At 45.3% G+C, this 13,829-nt stretch overlaps 1 protein-coding gene across 3 annotated transcripts; it reads right to left on the bottom strand.

Moving 5' to 3' along the window:
* Nucleotides 1-4,230: 4,230 nt before the first annotated feature.
* On the bottom strand, nt 4,231-12,276 carry LOC138788064 (uncharacterized). 3 transcript variants are annotated; one of them, XM_069965544.1, is made up of 2 exons: nt 12,061-12,276; nt 4,231-7,702 (listed from the first exon to the last, which is right to left on the bottom strand). In XM_069965544.1, exon 2 carries the CDS (start codon nt 7,690-7,692, stop codon nt 4,270-4,272), a length of 3,423 nt encoding a protein of 1,140 aa, XP_069821645.1. In that variant the 5' UTR covers nt 7,693-7,702; nt 12,061-12,276; the 3' UTR covers nt 4,231-4,269. The 3 variants fall into 3 exon arrangements, with proteins under 3 accessions (XP_069821645.1, XP_069821644.1, XP_069821643.1); XM_069965543.1 differs by lacking the exon at nt 12,061-12,276 and adding an exon at nt 12,026-12,044; XM_069965542.1 differs by lacking the exon at nt 12,061-12,276 and adding an exon at nt 9,953-9,985.
* Between the last annotated feature and the right edge of the window lie 1,553 nt (nt 12,277-13,829).

Below are 13,829 nucleotides of genomic sequence, written 5' to 3'. Positions count from 1 at the left end.
ACAGCTAAGCCTCACTTCTCCCTGCACAGATCACAAAGCATGCACATAGATGTCAATAGGGTCCCCTTCTGTTTATTGTTTCTATGTCCATGTGGCCTGCTAAAAAACATATCTCTAGATGCTATTAAAATCAGCTCAGAAAAGATGGCTGCTTCCGTAATAATGCACTAAAATAATTTATGGTTGAAAAATAGAAACAGAACAAAGTGTTACACTAACATGCTTTTTTAAAAACAAATCTGTAAAAAAAAAAGCATGGAATTTGCAGGTTGTGATGCCTACATTCTCTGCATGACCTGGATTTTTGCAGTGTCAGGATTACTAAATAATCAATAAGATAAAACAGAAGCCATTGAGCTGTGTCTTGTAGGATCTCTGCTTTCATTTGGGGGTTCATATTTTGGGAGTTTTCAGGAATGGACTGGGCTTCTCACACATCTCCCTGCAATTTCTGCTTCACAGTATTTAGCATCCATTTGGTGACACTGAGATACGAGGCACTGACACTGGGCTTGGAAAGATGCAAGGAGGATGCTCTGACATCAGGTATAAAGAAATGCAGGGGATGGACTGCACATGGAGAGGTCCATGGAGCATACTATGATATTAAGCATGGTTGGATATGAGGCATGGAGAGAAGAAGAGAGCATACTAAAGTATTGGGCATGGAGAAATGCGGAGAGCTGACTCTTACATGAGGCACAGAGATATATGGGGAGTATGAGGCATGTATAGATAGAGGGTGTATATTTTGTAAAAGGAAAGAAGTGGAAGTATACATTAAAATATGTAGAGATAAAAATATAATAGTTCTTTGGACAGTTTTGGGGGTCTGCTAGACCCACAGCATCAATTCTTTTATAACAATTGGCCTTGTAAATGTGAAACGAGAGAACTCAGGATACAGGCCATGCTCAGGCCTGACAGAGTTTGTGCACAGTGAGCAGGCAACAGACAGGTGAGGGCAGGTAACTAGAGATGAGCGAACCTCAAGCATGCTCAAGTCCATCCGAACCCGCTCGTTCGGTATTTGATTAGCAGTGGCTGCTGAACTTGCATATGCAGTGTCCCAGAACAGGCTGTCTGTTTCTCACTAAGTTTACTTTTATTACTATAGCCATGCCTGTCCTGGAAACTATATGCACTGCAACAGTTTACTGTGTAATCCCTATTACTCTCAGGTTCATGTGTATCTTGTGTGCATAACTATGTGCAGTGGTATGCAAAGGCTGGTGATCACGTGACCGTGCCAGGTAACCATGGTTCCTCCAATGGCCGTCTAGCTTTGGCCAGGGGTACCATGTGACTTCCCCTTGCTGCGCAGTCCCGGACCCTGCTCCCAAGCAAGGAGGTCATGTGCGTGTCTCTCTTCACCTTCGGAAGAGTGGACTCGGTGCTCTGCTGTAGCAATTCCTGGCTGTCCGCCTGCTCAAGTGTCTGGGGTATCCTCTCATCTGGGTGTTGTTCCTGTCCTCAATCTCCTCATCAACTCAAGATATTCACCGCAAGTACTAAAATCCACCCAGCCTCTCTATTCCTCTATCGCTACTACTCCCATCATCCAGCACGCTTCACCTCAGCCTATGCAGCACCACCTTTGCTCTGTCTGTTTAAACCTGCTATATACCCGGTTGCATCCGGAAGAGACTGTTGCTACCAGTTACCTCAGTTACAATAAACTTGTAACCACCGCTGTTACTGAACCCTGGCATTGGTGTCCCTTATCTGGTGCCCCGACTAGGTACAGCGAAGAATCGCATGCCCAGTATCCCGCATAGTACCGCAGACCGGCCTACAGCTGTGCCACCCTCGTGCGAGCACCGTGACAACTCTATACCCTGCAGCTGCCCCGGTTCCTGCCTGCTAGTAACACCTGCACTGTGGAGTGGCCCTCACGGGCCAGGGCATCGCACATAAAGCTGTAAGGTTGTCTGGAAAACATGGATACAGCCAATGACTATATCCATGTTTTCTACATAGCCTTAGGGCTTTATCTAACTTGAGCAGCCACCGCTAATCAAATGCCGAAAGTCCGCATGGACTCGAGCATGCTCGCGGTTCGCTTATCTCTACAGGTAACAAATCATGGCCAAAAATAGTAATGGACCAGCAATCAATAGCAGCACATGCCAGAGCCTAACTGCAGTTGGCCCGGCAAAAAAATTGGCACTGGCACTTTAGGGTGCCTTCACACACACCGGATCCGCAGCGGATTTCACGCTGCAGATTTGCAGCTAAATCCGCTGCAGATCCAGTGTCAGTGTATCCATTGTCAGTGTATCGATTAATAAACCGCTGCATGTATGTAAGTTAACCCCCCGGCGGCCGGAGCATACATCATTCCCCGCTTTGGCTTGCTTTAGGGGTTCCCGGCTTCTGCTCACCCCACTAATTGGCTGAGCGGGACATCCTGCCGAGAACCCCCGAAGCAAGCCAGAGCGGGCAAGTGGTGATGTATGCTCCGGCTGCCGGGAGATTAACATACATAAGCACAGTGTGATGTCAATCCCACTGCGAGTATGTATTCTCATAGAGATACACTGGTTCCGCAGCAGATTTTGCTGTGAATCCCTAACGTGAAATCCACTGCGGATCCGGTGTGTGTGAAGGCACCCTTAAGTACAGGTAGATCAAGCAGCAGCAAGTGCACGCAGCAAGAAGGTGCCTGGACCACACACCAATAACCATTCCCGCAGCACTGAAGAGAACACGCATGTGCCTCTCATACTGCATTCCCTGGATGGTGCGAGAAAGAGAAGTGTCTGATTATGCATAGCTGAATATTACAGATGAAATGGGCTTCATTAGGGTTCGTACAAAGCACTCACAGTGCGGCAAAATAACTTATTTGCATATTCATATAGAAACTAATTACTCTAAAAGTGCCTTCACACAACGGATCCCCAGCGGATTTTACACTGTGAATTTACAGCAAAATCCGCTGCGGATTCATTGCCTTGTATTTTCTATAAGAATGCATACTGGCAGCGGGATTGATATCCTGCTGCGAGTAAGTTAAAGGGGTAGTGCGGGTAAAAAATTATTCACAGAATAACACACATTACAAAGTTATACAACTTTGTAATGTATGTTATGTCTGTGAATGGCCCCCTTCCCCGTGTCCCACCACCCCCACCCGTGTACCCGGAAGTGTAGTGCATTATACATTACCTGATCTGTGTCGCGCCCGTCCACCATCTTGTGCCAAACGTCATCTTCGGCCGGCCGGCCCGAACACCTCCGATCTTCCCGAGTGCCGGTCGCGTCATCAGCTGCTCAGCCGCGATTGGCTGAGCATAACTGTGCTCGGCCAATCGCGGCTCAGCGGCTGATGACGCGTGTCGGCACGGATCAGGTATGTATAATGCACTACACTTCCGGGTACACAGGTGGGGGGTGGTGGGACACGGGGAAGGGGGCCATTCACAGACATAACATACATTACAAAGTTGTATAACTTTGTAATGTGTGTTATTTTGTGAATAATTTTTTACCGCCGCACTACCCCTTTAACTCCCGCCGGCCGGAGCACACTGTACCTGCGGCAGGGCAGCACACGGATTGCCAGAGTGGGATGTCCAGCCGTGAACCCCCGAAATGGCACTGGAATGAGGATGTAGGCTGCTACAGGGAGATATCAGAAGCTTTGTATGGTTTGTTCATACGAACCTATTATAGTTTCCCTTTAAGCATGAGAAAGTCATCACATAACTCTCCTAGAGCAAATCCTGAGGATACTAATTGTCTATTGAATTGCAAAATGGAAATATACAAAAAAAATGGTAACACAAATAATTTCTTGTTGCTATATGTAAGTAGTTATATCAACAACTTTGCAAAATAGATCATTTAAAATGTACAACAAAAGTTTTTTTTTTTTAATACAATTTTTTTTTTGGATAGTAGAAATACACATTAACCAGCTATGAATCGACACTCAGCTAAAGAACTGTGTTGTTATCAGATATCTATAAACCTTTAAGAGGACCTGTCACCCCCTGTGCCGGGGCAGAGCCTGGCCGACCCCTGGTGGAGACCCTTATACTTACCCCGTGCATGAAGTCCTGCTCCTGGAAGACCACCGCGCGCTCATCAGAGATCTGATGAGCGCGCGCTGGGCTTCCGACGGTGATAACTCGGGAGCAGATCCAGGAGCGGGACTTCGTGCACGGGGTAGGTATAAGGGTCTCCACGGGGGGGTCGGCCGGGCTCTGCCCTGGCACGGGGGGTGGCAGGTTCCCTTTAAGTGGTCCTTTTCATTACTGGAGGTCACTGAAATGTTTTCTCCACTTTGACAAGTGCTAGAACATCCTTCATAATGTCAAAAAGAAACTTTTGGCAAGCTGGCTTATAAAGTGCTTTCATAATCCATGAAATTTCACCTTTGGAGACCTCCAATCTCTGCGTCATAGTACTTAATGCTTTTCCACTTGAAGTATTTTTCACCATTGCCTTAACTGTATGGACATTTCTGTTATAGTCGAGAGCTGCAAGCTGTGTGCGTGCTGCCATAGAGTCCATGAGGAAATGTAACGTCTTTGGACGATATTTAAGGCAAGTTCTATAGTATATCTCTAACTCTCCTGTGTGACAATGGAAGGACAGCTGTTTTAAGTTCTCTATTAGACTGGGATTTTCTACAATTTGTTTCAGCTGTTTATGGGCGGTCGATCCTCTCTCCAACCAGTTGGTACTGTTCACCACATCTTCTGGGAGAGGTGGGTGATGACATGCTCTGCAATCACTATCACCATCCCACTCATGGACATTGGTTACATGCTGAATAATGGATTTCCATTTCTGGATTAACAAATCAGGGTTTTTACAACATGTGCAAGAGCTCCACCAAAGATGGTTTCTGATCGCCTCCACCCATTGATGTAAGATTTCACAGTCTTTATTTTTTGCTGCCATTAAAACTTCTTCACCAATGGATCTGGATAGGTGCCATAGATCTATGTGATGTATGATATCTGGATAACTTTCCTCTAGAATTTCCTTAATAGCAACACTCCTGCCAGTAACAATAATTTTCACATTAGCATTTATGGTCTGGAGTTCCTCCATAGCCTTTAGGAATCCTATCTTTTCTAGGTCTTCCAACGTCACTTGTGGAGTAACCGGCTCCACTGAAAATGAACAAATCTTTTTGTTAGCTACGTCCATTAAGGAGTATGTAGAATACTTAGCAGAAAATCCAGGATTGTCCAGTTGTTGATCTCCTGCCAGGCAGAGGGGTCTTCCCTGTATACTTTGCATGACTGCCTTTTGTTCCTCCTTCCAGTGATGATTAATGGTTGGGAATAGATACATAGACTGATGTTTTGAATAAGTAGTTTTGTCCATTGATTTCAAATTAAGCAATTTAAACATTTGTTGGGATTTCACAAAACTGGAGCCACTAAACAGCACTGCGGCAGATAATAGAACATTTCCCAATGGTTCATATCCATGTCTTGGCTGGCTTTCCCACAGTAAACTTGTATGACCAGAACTGCAACGAACTTCTATTGACAGATATGATCCAACAGTTTCCTTCCTGTACTGAGTGAGCGGTGACATACATTTTGTTTGGGCCCTACACGGTATCATTATTATCAGTTTCTTGAGACAGGATTCAAACACAATATACTTTTCTTCTTCAATAGGATTCTCTTCTGGTGACTCCAAGTCCTGGAAGACATGTTTTACATCATCCTCATCTTCTGCATCACTTGGAACCAAGAAGGATTCATCTTCATCCTCACTCAATTCACCGATATGAAATAAGGAGTCATTCAGGTCCTCTGGTTCATCCTCAGTCTGTATGGCAGAGGTTTCCCATGATGTTGGATTGCTGCAAAGTGAAGAAAATTGGTCACATGGAATGGGTGAAATCCTTTCAATTTTAGGACTTTGAAGTATGAAGGTGGTATCTTGTGAAGACAAAGAAATTGGAAATCGATCCTCTTCTGTTTTTATAGTGGGTTCTATTTTCAGTGCACTGGTGCGCAAATCTGGTATTGTAAAGTTACTTTGGAAATGAATTGGGGACAGACCCACTTGCCCTACAGATGAATCATTCTCTTCTTTAATATGGAATTCATGTTTTATATCTGAAGCAGCAGGTACAGATGTTGCCTCTTCATAATCCGATAAGACTTCAACTTTAACAAACTCTAAATTAACAGTATCCAAGTCATCACATGGATCATTGTCATTGTCACTTGAGCAGGAAGGACTGTAGTCATTAAGTTCCATGTCTTCTGAGCTATCAGATTCTGATGATTCATGGTACTTCTTGGAATTTCTTGGAACTAATAAGGTGCACATAATTTTACGATTCCTAGTATATTTATTAGTTTGTGTGCGTACATTTCTTCCCCTATACGTTACACTAGTGCCAACACAGCAACTTTTTCTATTTGTTAGGTGATCAGTATTGACACCTTTGTCAACCATTACAGGTTTCTGAATTAGACAAGATGCTTGAGCCAATGGGATGCTGTTTGATAAAAAATAAAGATTACCTCTATTAACAGATGGTTGGTTTATGCAAAGCTTAGGCCATATGAGTGGACTGGAAGAGGATTCAGAATCAGATTCCAGTTTTCTCTTTTTTGATGGTGGCACACAGCTAGCTGTTTGTGATGTAGATGTTTTTTCTGGAATACAAAAAACAGATATAGGGGATGCTTTCTGCTCCAAAGAAGATGCTGGTGATGTCTCTGTCACAGAGGACACATTTGCCAAGGAGCACGGCTGTGTTTGTGATGTAGATGTTTTTTCTGGAATACAAAAAACAGATATAGGGGATGCTTTCTGCTCCAAGGAGGATGCTGGTGATGTCTCTGTCACAGAGGACACATTTGCCAAGGAGCATGGAGGTGTTCCACTAACAGCAGTAAAAGGAAGAACATTCAGAGATTTGTTAAATGCAGAAGTAGAGATTGCTGGATTTGATGCTGGAGAGGAAGACATATTTAGACATGAATTCATAGTGAAAGATGCAATTTTGGTGCTTGCAAACAAAGCTTCTGGTGTGAGCTGGGTATCTATAGTCACATTGGAATTTGTAGACAAGAGAGGATGCATTTGCTTGTCGGTTATTGTTGGTTGAATAGTTGCTGATGATCCGTCGCCAACTACTGAATCAGGTTTTTGACTACTTTCGCATGCTTGAAAAAAAACCTGTTGCGATACCACAGGGACTAAAGTCATTTGCTGTATAGTGGGTTGTGAGGAAACCTTTGGATCAAAAACTGTAAAATCTACTCGATATGCACGAATTGTGCCAATAAAAGACTGATTCTGACTGTCAGCAGCTGGAACAGAAGGTTTGGGTTTTTTAATAACAATACATGGTGGCCTAGAAACTGATGGAATATCTGAAGATTTTGAAGATACTGACGATGGAACTGTAGATGGTGTTACTGTATTAAAAATAGTAGGAATGGCTGTCTTTTTTAAAATCCTCCGATAACCATCATAGTTGTAACTGTCATGTGTAAAGTGTAAGGAACACATTCTATAGCAGTCATTTGCTTTTCCAACAAATACTTTCACAACCATGTCGTTGAGGTCAGCCCCATATTGTCCAGTCTGCTGAAGCCAAAGCTTGATGTTTTCAGGTTCTCTTGGAAAGCCATGAAGAGTTGTAGAAGAATCACGCTTCTTCCTGGTAAGACAACCACGCACAACACAATTCGGCATGGTGAGATGCCTACAAAAAAAAAGACAAATAATAATATTATTGAGGCAGACCTTTAGATTATAACAACTGTTAGGGAGGACTGTTTTACACATGGAATGGCAGCTGTGCAGTAATTGTGGTGCTCCTTACCACACTAATACTGTGTGAATGTACGCTAATATTAGCATGGTCTGGCCTGTGAGAACAATTGTGTCTCTGTTACTCTTGGTGTTTGTATTCTGTTGACTGCCTAGCGAATGGATTTCTTTTAAAAGATAATCACTAAGGCTGGGTACACATAGTATATTTGCCATCCGCTATACAGGCAAAGCATCTATAAACGCTGCATGCAACAAATATGCCGGATGGTCCACATGTCGGGAAACATGTCCCATTTCAGCCAAGTGGGCAAAGGATGCAAAAGATTTACCTTGTGACATCCAGTGTGTTCATCCGTTCTCATTACAGGCAATGACAAATTGCCAGACATTTGTAAACCCAGACTTATCTGTAGTATACTGATTGGGGGTAGGAAGAGATAGATGATGCAACCCATATTTGTCTTAAAGAGGACCTGTCACCCCCCGTGCCGGTGTGAAAGGCTCCCGACCCCCTGTTAGATCCCCCTATACTCACGTGATCCCGACAGGTCCCGCTTCCTGAGCCGGTCGGGTCACAGAGATTTCAGCGCCCGAAGCCCGGCGCCCGCGCTGAGAGATGAGTCCGATGCCCATAGAGAATGACGGAGCATCGGATTCCCCATTCATTCTCTATGGGCGTCTGACTCTGCTGTCAGCGCGCGCGCGCGCCGGGCTTCAAGCGCTGATATCTCCGTGACCCAACCGGCTCAGGAAGCAGGACCCGGCGGGATCACGTGAGTATAGGGGGATCTAACAGGGGGTCGGGAGCCTGTCACCCCGGCACGGGGGGTGACAGGTGTCCTTTAAGTGTTAATGAAGTCCACAGGGTTTACTTGCCTCTTTGGATTAGATCAAAAACTAATTTTTAAATGATCCCTAACATTTCAACAAACTAAACATAAATCAAAACCACAAAAAATTATCGTTTTAAATACATTAAGTGGAGACATGTTTCTCTTTTATTAGGCATTCCTCCTCCCCTCTAAAATTCACCTAAAGACTGACCAGTTCACTAAGAGATCATGTTATACACTTCATATTGACAGTCAATACAGAATTACATAACATATTCTGTAAAAGATAAGGTATAACCGCGTATGAGTGCTGCAGCAGACATACGTGAGGCACTGCTCCTTTCAAAACAAACACTTGAGAACACAGGGGTCACATTGCTTAGATCCTCTGCAATCTGACACTTATACCCTATCCTGTGATGTAACTAAGAATTCCCCTTTAAAGACACAAAGTTTAGATGTGAGAGCAAGGGGGATACTAAGGGCCCTATTCCACGGGCCGAGCAGGGCCCGATCAACGATGTAAACGAGCGCCGATCTGCTAGATCGCCACTCGTTTACTGGGCCTATTCCACGGCCCGATGATCGTTGAGCGAGAGCTGCAGGGACATAGTTACCGATGTCCTTGCAGCATACATTACCTGTCAGGTCTTCTCCTCCGCTCTGTCTTCTTCCCTGGGTCCAGCGTGCTCTGGCATGACCTGTCAGCTGACAGGCCACTCAGCCAATCACAGGCCGCGGCAGACCCGGCCTGTGATTGGCTGAGCGCTCCGTCAGCTGACAGGCCATTCTGAAGCTAGAGCGCGCAGGACCCGGGGAGGAAGACAGAGCAAAGGAGAAGACCTGCAGGTAATGTATGCTGCGCTTCTCAAATCGACGGTCCCCTGCCGCGCACCCCTATTCCACCGTAGCGATGCGCGGTGGGGGAACAATGATTTTAGGTCTGGCCCTAAATGAACGTTCAGCCGATGACACAATCATCGGCTGAACGTTCTCTCTATTTCACAGAGCGATAATCGGCCGAATGGGATCGATTCGACTGATTATCGTTCCTGTGGAATAGGGCCCTAACTGTCCTTGAAGAGAATGTAGAGACTAATGGTGTGTTTACACAGAGATTTATCTGACAGATTTTTGAAGTCGAAGCCAAGAATGGATTTGATAAGGGAGAAATCTCAATTTTTCCTTTATGACATCTTCTCTGTTTATAGTCTGGTCCTGGCTTTGGTTTCAAGCCAAAAGTCAAGACAAAAATCAGGTTCCACAACAACAGGCCTCCCAATAGCCAACAGCCAATGTTCTAAGAGTCCAAGTGAAGCACTGATTTCAAAGAAAAGAAACTTTACCAAGGTAGTGCAAGTGAGATATTTTTCATATCCCTTCTTCTCCGAACTCTCAGTGATGCAAGAATGGCCTTTAAGGGTGCGTTCACACCTACCGGATCCACCGCGGATTTCACGCTGATGATCCAGTCCCATTCGTTCATATAGAGCACATACTCGCAGCGGGATTGACATCCCGCTGTGAGTATGTGCTTTAACCCCCTGCCGTCCGCAGCCGAGAGCATACATTACCTGCTCTGGCGACGCGGCTGCTGATGAGGCTCCAGGCTCGGGTCCCGCTCAGCCAATCAGTGTTGCTGTGCACTGATTAGCTGAGCGGGACCAGAGACGGGAGCCTGAAATGCAGCCGCATCGCCAGAGCAGGTAATGTATGCTCTCCGCGGCGGGCTGCGGGGGGTTAAAGCACATACTCACAGCGGGATGTCAATCCCGCTGCGAGTATGTGCTCTATACGAATAATTGGGACTGGATCCCCAGCGGATGTTGTCCAGAAGCAGAATATGGAAAAAGCCTTCTGCTCCCCAGAGCTGACCCCGCCCCCCAAGACGTACCTTTCCCTACACTACCACTACTAATAGTATGGAAACTGTGTGTAGAGTAAACTCTTACTCGTGAAATGGCCTGTGGATAATTTTTCCCAGGAATTTAATTTTATGGCTGTAAAACATTTTGGGCCATATATAGCTACACATCAATAATGGCTAAAACACAGTAACAAAATAAAGGTATGTTCACACTGAGAAATAGGTGAGGAATTGAAGAGGAAAGTTTTCTGCTTAAAACCTCTTCTTCCGCTCTGGCAAAATAAGCGTGGAATTTGAGCAAAATTTGAGCAGAATTCGAGTGGAAAGCGGAAATTTAAAGTCCCAATGACTTCTATGGGATTTTTCTAGCAAAATCTGCCCAACGAATTGACATGTAAATTCTTTGGATGGAAAGCGGATTCTCCATTGTGGAACATTCCGCATGTAAATTCTCCTGTGTTAAAGTGACTGTACCACCAGGCCCAGGCTGAAGCACTGGAGGCGGGCCGACCCACCCTTAGTGGGAAGAAACTCCAGCCCCTCCATGACGTGACTCCATTAGAATCAATGGAACCCTATCATAGAGGGGCTAGGGTTTCCTCCCACTAAGGGTGGGTCGGCCCGCCTCCAGTGCTTCTGCCTGGGCCTGATGGTACAGTCACTTTAAAAACAGAGAGGAAATCTCATTGAACACAATAGGACAATGCTCTGTACATATTTTGAAGAGGGAATTTCAAGTGGATTATTATGCCTGGATTCCACTTGAAATTTCTCACCTATTCTTGTGTGAACACAGGAATCAGTATAAGGAAACTGATTGTTATAAATCTAAACACCAGTCCTGTGCCCATTAATACAGCTTCTACCATATATAAACTTTAGAGGTTTGGAATTGGTTTAGGCAGCGCAAGTACTTTATAGGGCATCATTCACACTGTGGTATATACTTCAATAATGATAAGGCTCTCTGCACACTTTGTTTCCCGGAAAAAGCTCTGGACTTCTGCATCAAACATATATATAGGTCTCCTTACCGGATACAAGCCAAAAGAATGTATGTGTCGATATACAATATTTGCCCACTATATAAGAAACAACAGAAAGGTGTTTTTTTTTTTTACCTATATAGGAAATGGGAGGCCTATGCATTATGTGGCCATAACTTCCTAACATATCACTTGGAGAATACTAAGCCAGAAGTGATGCAAAAACCATGTGTGCTGGGAAACACAATCTAATCAAATACTGATGGCCGATACAGAGAGTATGCTATCAGTTATACACAGCTGGACAATCCCTTTAAGACACGTGAGCAGAACCTTTAATAGGTGTGTTTTTTTATTATTTGAACAACTTTTTCCTTTGGACCTAGTAACAACAGCACAATATATGTGAGTACTAACATGTCCGGCCACTGCCCCATACTCCGCCCCCTAGCAGTGTGCACTGCACCTCATCCCTTATACACCACCCAGTAACACAGGGCAGAGCATCCATAGTGATCTATAAGGACAGCAATACACAGGGAAGGTGACACATTGGCCGGCCATACATAAGAACACAGCACACCATCATCCCGCCAGTTACCTCAGCACACTGCGCCGCCAATACTTCTCAGAACCACTTCTGCTTTTCTGACGTCACACGCCGGCGACCGAACTGCGCTGCCGAAGTGACGTCACCGACCAAGATGGCGGCGATGTGGAGGCTCCGGTCCGGGTTTTGTGCAGCTGAAGTCTATGAGGAGAGAAGTGTAACGGAGGTCGAGTATGAGGAGAGAGGAGGGGGCCATTGCTGCTGCTGCTCTCTCTATACATGTACTGGCAGGGGGTACATGAGGTTCCTAGTCCTACTCATATATATTAGTCTATAAGCAGCTGCTAGGAGATTCTTATAGAGCTGGAAACCCAGTGTAAGTAATAGCAATATAGAGATAATAGATGTGATATAACGCGGTGCCAGGGGGAGGGAGAATTATTACTCACACTGGGTTTCCAGCATTGTAGGAATCCTCTGGCAGCTGCCTATAGACAAATATATATCAGTAAGAGCCTCGTATCCCCCTGCCAGTCTCTGATGACGTCACAGTGATGACGTGCCATGCCTGCTACAGCTGTATATATTAGCCTGGTGGCCAGTGGTTGGCTGTATCAGTCACCTGTCAGTATGATATGTCCCTGCACTAGTAATATAAAGATGGTTCCCCTGATCTCACTTTATATCACTAGTGTGATGACAAGCCATATCATACGGACAGGATCACCATGCTGTGATATATATAAACCAGTATAATGTTTTTGTATCTTGGAATCTCTAAGGGGTTACTTTTGATGATACTTAAAGGGAAACAATCAGCCCAATTGGATCAATGTTCCATGCATCAATGTATATGGATAAATGAACAAAGAGGGGCGCTTATAGTGCAGTAGGTTTGATTTGTTGAAATAATTTACATCAGGCAAGGCAACTCACCTTCTGGTGTTGTGCGAGCAATAGGCACAACACTAGTGGAGCTTGTAGATACTGTGGAGTCCGCAGCCTGGCACCCAGCATGTAGAGGATAGATCCGTCACGATACCATCACTCGCAATTCATAGGGGAAAAGACTAAAAGCAAACTGAGATGGCCTTGGCGCTGGACATGAAAATCAATCTCCAATTCTTGTAGAACACTTCTTTATTATGAGCAACGTGTTTCGGCGGCTTGATAAAGGCAACAGAACGCCGCCGAAACGCGTTGCTCATAATAAAGAAGTGTTCTATAAGAATTGGAGATTGATTTTCATGTCCAGCGCCAAGGCCATCTCAGTTTGCTTTAAGTCTTTTCCCCTATGCATCAATGTATAAAGCTGCTGCGCAGCTCGCGGTACGTACCGGACGCAGTAACAGCTTTATACAGGAGAAAATGAAGTTATAATCCTCGGGGGGCACAGCAGGTAGAGGCGGACAGGTAGTCATCTGGACCGCTCCCCGCCTGTTTGTAGTCACCACTCGCCAGTCACCAGTCACCGCTTGGTGAGGATGATTGACAGGCAGAGAGCGGTGACTACACATGGGCGGGGAGCCACCCAGATGACTACCTGTCCGCTTCTGCAGATGGTATGTGCCGCAAGCTGCACAGGAGCTTTATACAGAGATGCAGGGAACCAAACTAGCCCATTTGGGCAGATTGGTGGCCTTTAAAGTGACTGTACCACCAGGCCCAGGCTGAAGCACCGGAGGCGGGCCAACCCACCCCCAGTGGGAAGAAACTCCAGCCCCTCCATGACATGACTCCATTAGAAACAATGGAACCCTATCATAAAGGGGCTGGGGTTTCCTCCCACTAAGGGTGGGTCGGCCCGCCTCCAGTGCTTC

Source organism: Dendropsophus ebraccatus, chromosome 4 (assembly GCF_027789765.1).
Source record: "Dendropsophus ebraccatus isolate aDenEbr1 chromosome 4, aDenEbr1.pat, whole genome shotgun sequence".
Taxonomy (NCBI): domain Eukaryota; kingdom Metazoa; phylum Chordata; class Amphibia; order Anura; family Hylidae; genus Dendropsophus; species Dendropsophus ebraccatus.
This window is presented reverse-complemented; position numbering and strand designations above follow the sequence as displayed.

Excerpts from the sequence above, each read along its gene's own strand:
- LOC138788064 (XM_069965542.1), bottom strand. The coding sequence starts at position 9,981 with ATGAAAAATATCTCACTTGCACTACCTTG. Across the intron at positions 7,703-9,952 it reads ATCTCACTTGCACTACCTTG|GCATCTCACCATGCCGAATT; the intron begins GTAAAGTTTCTT and ends TTTTTTTTGTAG.